Genomic DNA, 12,218 nt, shown 5'->3' on the forward strand with positions numbered 1-12,218 from the left:
AACCACTCAGTGTCCCCATAGTTGTGAGAGAAAGAAAAACAACCTCTAGCAAAAATACCTTTAACATAAATCTGACAAACTAGGAGCCATGAGGCTGGAAGAACACTCTGTGTTCCTATTAAATCAGTCCAACTTTACTGTGTATATCAAAATACGTAAACATTTTCCCATCCCTGTTAGATGGCAGGGTGATAAGCAGGCTGCAGTGTACTGTAGGGATTAGTGGTGACAGAGGAGTAACCATGGATCCTCTCTTCCTCTCCCAAAAATGCATGGATGGGGGCCAAACTCCCCTGGAAACATACATTATGGATCTGTCTTAAATGGCACCCTATTTGCTATATAGCGCACTACTTTGACCAGAGACCTATGGGCACTGGTGAAAAGTAGTGCACTATGAAGGGAATAAGGTGCCATTTGGAACAGATATATGTTTTATGATTGAATTCCATCAGCCTCTGGGACGAGATGTTAAGATTCCACCAACTTAATAAAATAAATATTACAATAATGGGAGATATAATCTTTATAAATCCTTTAAGGTTCCTTTGTTTAGCCTAAGTCCCCCAGGATGGAGCTTAATTAGATTTTTGTGCAAGGTTGGAGGGCTGGTAATGTCTTTTTAATGACACCATCCCTTGCTGTCTTTCTTCATATATACTTTACCCACCCATGTCATTCACACACACACACACACATCACGCAAACACACACACAATCACACACACACCATCATGCAAACACGAAACGGTCATGCATTCCATTTGTTTACATTCAATCAAAACAAGTTTGACCATATTCTTACTTTAACATTCAAAGAACACTGATTAATGATTTACAAAATGGTGCATGCTGATGGATATATGAAACGAGATCCTATGTAAAGACATGACACTAATTACGATGGAAAAGAGTCCAATGAGAGAGGATTTCTATAGAGATTGTATTATATTTCCAAAAATATATGTACAGTCTATTACAAAGGTTACGAAGCAACAAAAAAAAGAAACGTCTATTTAACAAGAAATCGTCTAAGTAATGATTTTACACTTCTGCTGTTTGGGGAAAATACTCTTGACCAATGAATACTCTCAATACTCTCATCACAGAAAAATAAATAATAAATTGACAATTCGTATTACTGTACATTAAACTAAAAGGCAAAAATAAAAACAAAATGCAATTCTAAATGGGAAACCTATCAGCTGTCTTTGGTCCTAAATGAGAAGGTATGTACAACTGAAATCTTCTGGGTGACAGTAATCATCTGCAAGTGAGATAGAAAAATATAGTGCATTTTCAATGTATTCAGAGCTCACTACAGAGTAATGTGTGTAAAAAAACAAAAACAACAACAACAACAACATAAATAAAATGTACACGTTTTACAGTTAGAACCTATACAAAAGTTTCCCTAGGGATCTCTGATCTCTCTGACACCATCAACAGTGCTGAACTCTTTGGAATTATCCACCATCTATGCAAAAGGCGCGTTCACAATTTCAGTTTGTCCAAAAGGTATGGAGAATATTAACCAGTCTACTTCAATATTTTTTTTTTATGACATCTCATTCTTGAATCCAATAAACCCGCCACACAAACTGCCTTAAAAACTTAGTTGAAACACAATAACACACCCATATATTGAGTTAAAACATCCTCAACTACAAAATGGGTTAAAAAAAAAAGTTAAAGCGAACAGTAAAAGGTGACATTTCCTGTGAAGGTTACAGATTATTTGTATGGCGGATCGATTGTATCCACGTCTTAATCTCAATTTGGCTCAAATTGCTGTCTCTACGGGACCCCTGACTCAGAGGGAGAGAGGGAAGGGGGAGTGGGGGGCCTCCAGCACCGAGGTGTGAAGGCCCCCAGGGGCCCGCTGTTTGAGATCAGAGCAGGGGAGAGTAGACAGAGAGAGAACGGGAGAGGGGCAGAGAACGAGGACTGACTGCTGCCTGCCTTGTGAACTGGGGAGTTTTGTGCTGACTGAATGCCTTTGCGCTGGTATTCAATTCAAAGGGCTGGCATAGACCCAATTGCTGAGCTTTGCTGTATGGATAAAGAGTGGCTCTGTCTGTCTGTGACACGGGGCCCAGAGCAGGCTGGGCAAGGTCTGATTCCCAGGTATCCCCCTACCACAGGGGTGAGTCCCTTTGGACTGAGCACAATGGAAATGTATCTAGGAAAGAATAGACAAAATCGCTAATGGCTTTACAAATGCTAAGCTTGCAGCCAAAGTCCATGATGGTGTTTCAGGGTTGGCTTTCCGAAGACCATTTCATTCTCTACAGGCAAATTGAAGGGCATCTTAAATAATCATTGGGAAAACTGCAGCTTTAAAAATCTGTATCTATGATGAGTCCACAGGAACAAAGACAGCATCAGCTACAGCCAAATACTCTAACATTGGGTGCATATACAGTACCAGTCAAAAGTTTGGACACACCTACTCATTCCAGGGTTTTTCTTTATTTTGACTATTTTCTACACTGTAGAATAATAGTGAAGATGTCAAAACTATGAAATAACACATGGAATCATGTAGTAACCAAAGAAGTTAAACAAATCCAAATATATTTTCTTCAAACAGCCATCCTTTGCCTTGATGACAGCTTTGCACATTCTTGGCATTCTCACAACCAGCTTCATGAGGTAGTCACCTGGAATGCATTTCGGTTAACAGGTGTGCCTTGTTAAAGTTCATTTGTGGAATTTCTTTCCTTTGCAATGTGTTTTAGCCAATCAGCTGTGTCGTGACAAGGTAGGGGTGGTATACAGAACATAGCCCCATTTGGTAAAAGACCAAGTCCTTATTATGGCAAGAACAGGTCAAATAAGAAAAGAGAAAAGACAGTCCATCATTACTTTAAGACATGAAGGTCAGTCAATATGGAAAATGTCAAGAACTTTGAAAATTTCTTCAAGTGCAGTTGCAAAAACGATCAATCGCTATGATGAAACTGGCTCTCATGAGGACCACCACAGGAAAGGAAGAACCAGAGAGACCCTCTGCTGCAGAGGATATGTTCATTAGAGTTACCAGCCTCAGAAATTGCAGCCCAAATAAATGCTGCACAGAGTTCAAGTAACAGACATATCTCAACATCAACTGTTCAGAGAAGACTGCGTGAATCAGGCCTTCATGGTTGAATTTCTGCAAAGAAACCACTACTAAAGGACACCAATAAGAAGAAGAGACTTGTTTGGGTCAATAAACATGAGCAATGAACTTTCAACCAGTGGAAATGTGTCCTTGATGAGTCCAAATTTGAGATTTTTGGTTCCAATCGTCTTTGTGTTTGTGAGACGCAGAGTAGTGTGAATGGATGATCTCAGCATGTGTGGCATCCACCATGAAGCATGGAGGAGGAGGTGTGATGGTGCGGGGGTGCTTTGCTGGTGAAACTGTCTGTGATTTATTTAGAATTCAAGGCACACTTAACCACCATGGCTACCACAGCCTTCTGCAGCGATACACCATCCCATCTGGTTTGGGCTTAGTGGGACTATCATTTGTTTTTCAATAAGACAATGACCTAACACACATCCAGGCTGTGTAAGGTCTATTTGACCAAGAAGGAGAGTGATGGAGTGCTGCATCAGATCACCTGGCCTCCACAATCACCTGACCTCAACCCAATTGAGATGGTTTGGGATGAGTTGGACCGCAGAGGGAAGGAAAAGTAGCCACGTGCTCAGCATATGTGGGAAATCCTTCAAGACTGTTAGAAAAGCATTCCAGGTGAAGCTGGTTGAGAGAATGCCTAGAATCTGCAACGCTGTCAAAGGCAAAGGGTGGCTACTTTGAAGAATCTAAAATCTAAACTGTTATTTAACACTTCTTCGGTTACTACATGATTCCATATGTGTTTTTCCATAGTTTTGATGTCTTCACTATTATTCTACAATGTAGAAAATAGTAAAAATAAAGAAAAACCCTTGAATGACTAGGTGTGTCCAAACTTTTGACTGGTACTCTATGTTCAAAATACTGTGAAACCCCCCCCCCAATTTTTTTTTTTTACACAACTGCAGTTGGAAATATCTATATTTTCCTTACTTTTAATGAGAAAGAAATGAGTGAACCGACCATTTGTCGGAGAATAATACATTGCTGAAGACATATATGATAACATTCATTTTGTTGTAAAAGGTGAAGACTGATGGCACCATTAGGTTGGCTTTTTTTTTTTGCACATCTTTGCAGAGCCCATTCCTAATCTCTGTGCCCTGATTAGCATACAAAGGGGCAGGGAAGTTTTTTTTAAAAAGGGGGAAAAAAGCATAGAAACACTTTTATGCATGTTACATCACCCATACTGTTTGCCTGGCTCTCCTGAATGGCTAGGGCTGGGACGGTAAGTGATTTTCACAGTATGATCATCGTAATAAGGAGTATCAGGATTTTTCTATATATCATGATATTGGGTTATTAGATGCTGTAAGTACCTCATGCCAAACTGAAGGCCTTCAAATGAAGTGTGGTGCAATGGAAAGGATGATGTCATGACTAATGCGTGTGCCTCTCTGCTGCTTGAATGTCATTTCACCCCACGGTTACAGCCATATGTTCCAAATATAGTCATACACTGTGACCTTGTTATTAAGTCATTAGCATATTCGGGGATACCATTTCGTAAGTGGCATTACTATTGAATGATTTGATAACTTAAGTATACCGGTATATTATCCCAGCACAACAGGCATTTCTGTAAAACCTAGCACCTTCAAATCTCTGAGATGGACCATTTCTACCTGGACTAATTATTGCTTTGTTTGGTCAAGCATCAATCGTGAAATTCAACATACGCAAGTGTGCATGATTTTCAAGTTCAGGATGAATGGAGCAGGTTGGCATTTACTTTCATGAGTCTTGCCTTGGAGGCAGCTCTGCAGGGTGGTCACTAGCTTGCACAACCACAAAGTCATAAAACCTGATTTGAAACCTAAACTCTAACCTTAACCCTAGCCTTGAGGGGTTGGGTTAAATGCGGAAGACACATTCCAGTTGAAGGCATTCAGTTGTACAACTGACTAGGTATCCCCCTTTCCTTTAACCACACTGCTAACCCTAATGTCTAACCCGTACCCTTCATTTAAGACCAAAAAGCGAATGTTTGTTTTCATGAATTTTTACGATATAGCCAATTTGGATTTTGCAGCTGGCCCATCTAGCGGAAACTGCTCAGTTCTGCCTCCAGGGAAAGATTCGTAACAATAAACGTCAACCTGCATGAAATGATACCACAAAGAAAATGGGGAACCTTTCCATTCAGACACAAGACATGTCTCACTGAACTGCAAAAAACATTGCCATTGAATAGCCTAAAAAGAATGTCAATACATTAGTCTAACACATTTTAAGGCATTATTACTTCTAGAAAGTGCGTACACAGCATTTCCTAGATTCACCCTCAACCACCGTATTCACTAAAATACGAAACAAATGCCATTTGCTGCAACATTTTTTGTTGGGGGGGGGCATTTCAATGGCAACACCATTTGCAGTGGATCAAGTCATCTCATTAAGTTTCAATACAATCCTTCTGTAGAACAATCTGTCTGTGGAAACGTTCAATTGATGAATTGAATTCAACGACGGAAATCATAGTTCAGATTGAAAGCACATTGGACAATACGATCAAATGATTCATGTGGTAAACATGAACATGTCAAGAATGTTGCCACTTTGATGCTTGATATTAGATATAAAAGTTGTGATCAATCTCAAATCAACTTGAATGATTGGCGTCATACTGTTTCAAAATCTCGACATACAAATTTGAAATCTGATTTTCCATCACAAAATGGGAGCATCTGTGTTCAGGCAAATGCGTACGAGCAAAGCACTCCTGTAAGCTTCAAACGACCGAGAGAACACTACTATCTCTGAAGTCACTTCTCTGAGGTGCAGCATACCGTTGTTCACTTCAAAAACATCAGGAAGAAAAAAACACAACTCACTGCAAACAGTTAAAACAGCCAGTAGTGTCTCAAGACAAACTGGTCAAAGTACCTCGAAATCGTCTCCACCAAAATGTTCAGACCACCATACTCATCCTTTTGGATGGGAGCGTTTACCCTGTTGTCAAGTCCAAAATAGAAAAAAATAAAATAAAATTGTAAGGGGAAAATAAAAATGAAAGATTACTGTACGTACCACACCATATCACTGTGGCTCCTGACACTAACAAAATGAACAAACTGGTAAATAAAATACTGAAAAACCACCGCAAGGGGAGTAAACAAATTGTTTGAAATCTTCTTTCTTTTTCCTTTTTTTGAAGTGAAATCCATTTTCATGGTGCACAAATAAAATCATTCACGAGGTTAAAAGAACAAGGTAATACGTAACAAACTCATTTTCCAAAGCTCCATCTCTATTTGATATGTTGTTGAGAGTTCCTCAGAGCGTTTTAAGTTCGGCATCATGTTCAGGTAGTATTCTGTCATTCTCTCCTTAGTACCCGTTCTAAAGAGGGGTTAAAATCCTTCGCCAAGGATCACAGGAATTATTTCATTCCGAAACATCCGGAAAAAAAATAGTCAGATAGGAGACGACTTCACGTCACATGATTTTCAATGATTATCCTGGGAGGTTTTGCCTTAGTGCTGCTCTAGATAGCCCGTCCACAGGGGGCACTGTAGTCTGTCATCACACCTGGATTCCTGTGCCATGGAGATGCAGCATCTGGGCTCTCATAGTCTGTATGCTGCTCATGATCTTCTTCTGATGGCCCACTAAACTGATCCCCAAGCTCATCACATCCCTGCAAGACAAGACGGCCAATGATAAATCACAGCAGTGGACAACAGAGAGGCTCAAAACATCCCGTGGCGTATAGCAGCACCAGGTATTTCATTAACGGAGAAATAGATCTGAAAACATGACAGGCTTGTTTATGAATCACAATGATGAAATAAAAATGCAATACTGCCATGTCCAAGGATATTGAATGAGAAAATAATTATATGACCGAACTGGCTATATTGGATTTGACCTCCACACGTGTTTTAAAGTTCAGGTTTCTTACTCAATTGACATCCTGGCCACAGAGTCCAGTGAGCTGTAGCCAGCGGCGGTGAAGTTGTCTCTGTATCTCTCCATCTTGATGGCCTCCAGCCACTCCCCAACCGAGCGGAAAGTAGTGAAGTCTGGTGTGCTCTGATCTAACAGGGGACTAATCGGTCTGTTGGATGAGCAAGAGGAAGCCATTAACGTCTCATGCGAAAACTGAAACATTCCCATAACAAACACAAACTGAGCCGGGAGCAAGACACAAAAGACAGCCAAAGACATCCCGGGGTAACAGTAAATTGCATGTGAAAAAGAAATTAACACATTTCAATCGATGTCAAATTCAAAAGTGCCAATGCCATCTGATCCTCTTTTTCAAACAAATGTGTGTGCTAAGTAACTATCAAAAACTCTCAACATCATATGGATGGTAATTTTACTTCAAACCTCCACAAAATGGCCTTCAAAAATGGAAGCACTTTCTAACCGTTTTTTTGGGGGGGAGGGGGGGGGGGGGGTTACACTGTCAATCTCACCCAGGGAGATTGTGTTCTGAATGTAAATAGAATTAATTTGACAAATGTCCCAGAGGGTTCCAGAGTTCCCACAGCACTTAAAAACCCCAGGAACTCATTACAGGGATTGATTTAAAAGCCCTGCTATTGACCATAAAGCCATGGAAGCTGCTTTGGCTTATTGATTCTCCGGGATTTATCTTTCATCTGTGAACTCCTGTGGATAAATCAACCCCTGGATGCTTTGGATTGTCCACTAATGTAGCTCCATAGGAAAGAAATATGAAGAAGCAATACATACTTCCATATGTATTACAGCTACTTTGGTCAAACGTTATAACTGAAGCTGCTAATTTATTCCATTGGAGTTGTGTAGTGCTCAGTTACAGGGTTTAATGAGACAAGCTTTCCTTACCTCGTGCAGGTTCCCACCGGGGTTTTCAAGGTATTGGGATTGCGAATCATCTTATCAAGGATGCCAACTATTTGATCAAATTTGGGACGATCGGCCCTGTCTTTCTGCCAGCAGTCCAGCATTAGCTGGTGCAGGCCTGGAGGGCAGTCCATGGGAGCAGGGAGGCGGTACCCCTCCTCTATGGCCTTTATCACCTGGGGAAACCAAAACACAAGTCTTTAAGGGCTATTACCACTACGATTACCACCACATTAACACAAGTCACCATTCACTACAGTTCATTTCCATTTCATTCTCTAATCAAGATGATTGTAAACAGGAAGTGTCAGTACAAGTCTTGTGTGGTTCCCTATTTACAGAAGTGGTGCTTTGAGAAGAAACAGGCCTAACCAGATGTGATCACTCAGTCTCAGCTTGTTAAGATGACGGTGAGACCCAAGGACCCAGAGTAGCAAGACCCAAATGAGGATATATTGAGAGTAGCATCTAGTGGCCCTGTCTGATACAGAGATGGGTCTCTAGAACACCTGCCCATGCCTGTCATACTATACAAATAGACCTGATTGTAATTAATTAAGCAAACAGTGGCTCTGTTTTCCCTTAGATGCATCCTTCATATTGTTTGTACTCTTTGTCCCATCAATAGACTGCATTTACACAGGTCTAATGAATAATGAAAATACACAAAGTTGCATATCTTCAAGCTACATCTATTCTCACTCTGTCAATAGCTAAAAACAAAGTCCGTTGAAAGTCAAGGGGGTGAGAACTAAACATTAAACATTAGGGGCAATGGGCACCTTTGATTTGAGACTCAACCGTCTCTTCCTCTATTTCGGGGAATGTGAGTTTGTTTATTTTCTGCACATGTTCATCTGTTATTCCTTGTCAGGGCTATTCAAACAAGACTGAGCTACGGAAGAAAAAGTGTCAAAGGAGCTGTTTGCCAACATCTTGACAGAGGAACTGTAATCTCTGACGTTGATGCCTGTCAAGCACGCTTCTTCCATAACCAATCATGTTTAGCATTTCTAACAGCTGATTGTTCAATCAGCAGGCCTCCCATTAGGAGGAGCTGAGCGTAATATAATCCTATTTAGTCTTTCTGCTGAGGAGAAGACTGTTTGTCCTACTGGATTATGTCATCTTTAACTTCGCCACGGGAGAAAACTACCACTGGAGCATCTTTCAGACAAGTACTTGCAAACAGCGGCAACTTAAACCCTTTTACCGCTTAAGTATCACCATTACTGACTTTCAAATCGGCGACCAAACCCTTCTAAAGCCACTTTTACGATCAGCACGGTGAACAGATTTGCAATGTTCATCTGTTCCAATTTAGCCTGAAACGAAGCAGCGGCCGCAGCTAAAACTGAAAGTTCTACATGACTAACTAGATAGCTCGGGCATTATTGAACTCTGACAAGTAAGGTTCAATTATCATAACTCAGTATAAAGGTTCAGAGCAGTTTTGAAGTCCAAAGAGCATTTTGTATGCCAAGTATCCAGTCTGTTTCTTTATATTATCATATAAAAGCATTCGATGAATATCAATCTCGGATTAAAACAGAATGAATTAATACCTAACAATCCTCCTCATTCAACTCTAAATAGTCATTGTGGCTCACGTTTTAATCAGTCCTAAGAATTCAGCTAATTCTGTCCATTCTGTAATACGATAGCCAGTCTCTGAGTAACATGCGAAACCTGACATGTATTTTTATGAATGATTGACTTCGTGTAACAGAGCAACTCACATCTTGATTGGACATGTCCCAGTAAGGCCGTTCCCCATAGGACATGACCTCCCACATGACAATGCCATAACTCCACACATCACTAGCGGAAGTGAATTTACGGTACTGGATGGCTTCCATTGCTGTCCATCGAACAGGTATCTTTCCACCCTGTTCAGTAAAATGCAGGTCAGTGGCTGGAGTAAAGATCAAATTCATTATATCCTGCATCTTCCCCTAAAACATCAATTAGAATAGAGTTACAACTTTGCACACAGGGTCAGCAAAACTTCCAAACGTACAAAGCTAAAACTTCACCAAAGAGACTGCAGGCCTTGCATATTGAATAACTAGGCCCAGACATGCATGGGCATGCATGCGTAGTTTATACTCCATTCCCATGCACTGGCTGTTGGCTTGATTTGAGTGTTCAGAGAGAGCTCAGGGAGTCTAGGCAGGGAAAGCAATACGGGGCTGGTTTAATTGACTCACCGTTGTTGTGTAGACAGCCTCGGGATCGTCATCGATCACTCTTGACAGGCCGAAGTCAGACACTTTACATACGAGATTGCTGTTGACAAGTACGTTTCGTGCAGCCAGATCTCGATGGACATACCCCATGTCGGAGAGATATCTCATCCCCGCTGCTATGCCCCGCAGCATCCCCACTAACTGGATCACTGTGAACTGACCATCGTGTTTCTGTACACAACAGAGGAAAACAGTCAGCTAAGCAAAATCCGCTCAGTTCACAAAGGCATTGCAGTGGTATTATTTATAGAATATGGAACTCTTAATGCGAACATACTGTATTACACATAACTGGTAAGGGAGTTGCAGTTGACTTTTTTTTTTTTTTACAGTGAACCTTTCATTTAACTAGGCAGGTCAGTTAAGAACAGTGACAGGCTACCCCGGCCAAATCCGAACGACGCTGGGCCAGTTGTGGCGCCGCCCTATGGGACTCCCAATCACGGCCGGATATGATACAGCCTGGATTCAAACCAGGGACAATAGTGACGCCTCTTGCACTGAGACGCAGTGACGCTGCTCCACTCGGGAGCATTGAACACGTTGAAAGGTACTCACCCTGAGAAAAGCATCTAACGAGCAGTTTTCCATATATTCAATCACAATCATCACCGGTTTGCCTGAAAACAAGGGTGACACATCCATTATTTGACAACAACAAAAAAAAATGGTTTATTAACAGCTTGCTAAATTACATTTCAGCCTTTAGTGTTATATTGAACCATTTCCTTCATTGGTTTGTAATTAAGTGTTAATATCTGTTCCTTATGTTAGGCTGTCTAAATGAGACAATATAAACCAGGGAGCAAGCCTAACTTTATCAGAAACACTACATGTACAAAAGTTTGGGGTCACCCCTTCAAATTTGCGGATTTGGCTGTCTCAGCCACACCCGTCGCCGACAGCTGTAGAAAACTGAGCACGCAGCCATGCAATCTCCATAGACAAACATTGGCAGCCGAATGGCCTTACTGAAGAGATCGGTGACTTTCAACGTGGCACCGTCATAGGATGCCACCTTTCCAACAAGTCGGTTCGTCTAGCAGGGCAGATTTCTGATCTGCCCCGGTCAACTGTAAGTGTTATTATTGTGAAGTGGAAACATTTAGGAGCAACAACGGCTCAGCCAGCAAAGTGGTAGGCCACACAAGCTCACAGAACTGGACCGCCGAGTGCTGAATCGAGTAGCGTGTAAAACTTCCTTTGGAAGCAAAGACAGCACAATAACTTTTTGTTGGGAGCTTCATGAAATGGGTTTCCATGGCTAAGCACCCGCACACAAGCCTAAGTTCACCATGCGCAATGCCAAGCGTCAGCTGGAGGGGTGTAAAGGTTGCTATTGGACTCTGGAGCAGTGGAAACATCTGAAGTGGTGTATCATGCTTCACCATCTGGCAGTCCAACGAACAAATCTAGGTTTGGTAGATGCCAGGAGAACACTACCTGCCTCTATGCGTAGTGCCTACTGTAAAGTTTGGTGGAGGAGGAATAATGGCCTGGGGCTGTTTTGAAGGGACATTTTAATGCTACAGAATACAATGACATTCTAGACGATTCTGTGCTTGGTTTGGTGAAGGCCTTTTCCTCTTTCAGCATGACAATGCCCCCATGCACAAAGCGAGGTCCATACAGAAATGGTGTGTCGGGATTGGTGTGGAAGAACTTGACTGGCATGCACAGAGCCCTGACCTCATCAAACATCCTTTAGGATGAATTGGAATGCAGACTGTGAGCCGGGCCTAATCGGCCAAGATCAGTGCCTGACCTCACTAATGCGCTTGTGGCTGAATGGAAGCAAGTCCATTATTAATACTTTTGGTCTAGAAAAAAAAAAGTATGTGCACACCTGCTCGTTGAACATCCCATTCCAAGATCATGGGCATTAATATGGAGTAGGTCCCCCTTTGATGCTATAACAGCCTCCACTCTTCTGGGAAGGCTTTCCACTATATATTGCTGCGGAGACTTGCTTCCAATTCAGCCACAAGAATTTGACAAAT

The 12,218-nt window shown here is 41.5% G+C and overlaps 1 protein-coding gene across 4 annotated transcripts in view; it reads right to left on the bottom strand.

Annotated features, from left to right (window-relative positions):
- Nucleotides 1-929: 929 nt before the first annotated feature.
- LOC109866733 (ephrin type-A receptor 7) overlaps nucleotides 930-12,218 on the bottom strand; it is a 75,763-nt gene continuing 64,474 nt past the window's right edge. For 3 of the 4 annotated variants that reach the window (XM_031800713.1, XM_031800711.1, XM_031800710.1), the window contains exons 12-17: nucleotides 10,777-10,838; nucleotides 10,180-10,389; nucleotides 9,709-9,858; nucleotides 7,952-8,145; nucleotides 7,038-7,193; nucleotides 6,269-6,773 (exon numbers count right to left, since the gene is read on the bottom strand). In XM_031800713.1, the coding sequence (XP_031656573.1) occupies nucleotides 6,659-6,773; nucleotides 7,038-7,193; nucleotides 7,952-8,145; nucleotides 9,709-9,858; nucleotides 10,180-10,389; nucleotides 10,777-10,838 (887 nt within the window). In that variant the 3' untranslated portion in view covers nucleotides 6,269-6,658. Of the gene's footprint in view, nucleotides 6,774-7,037; nucleotides 7,194-7,951; nucleotides 8,146-9,708; nucleotides 9,859-10,179; nucleotides 10,390-10,776; nucleotides 10,839-12,218 lie in introns of all 4 variants that reach the window. The other variant, XM_031800709.1, reaches the window with a different exon arrangement.

The sequence above is a fragment of the Oncorhynchus kisutch genome, linkage group LG21 (genome assembly GCF_002021735.2).
Source record: "Oncorhynchus kisutch isolate 150728-3 linkage group LG21, Okis_V2, whole genome shotgun sequence".
Lineage (NCBI taxonomy): Eukaryota > Metazoa > Chordata > Actinopteri > Salmoniformes > Salmonidae > Oncorhynchus > Oncorhynchus kisutch.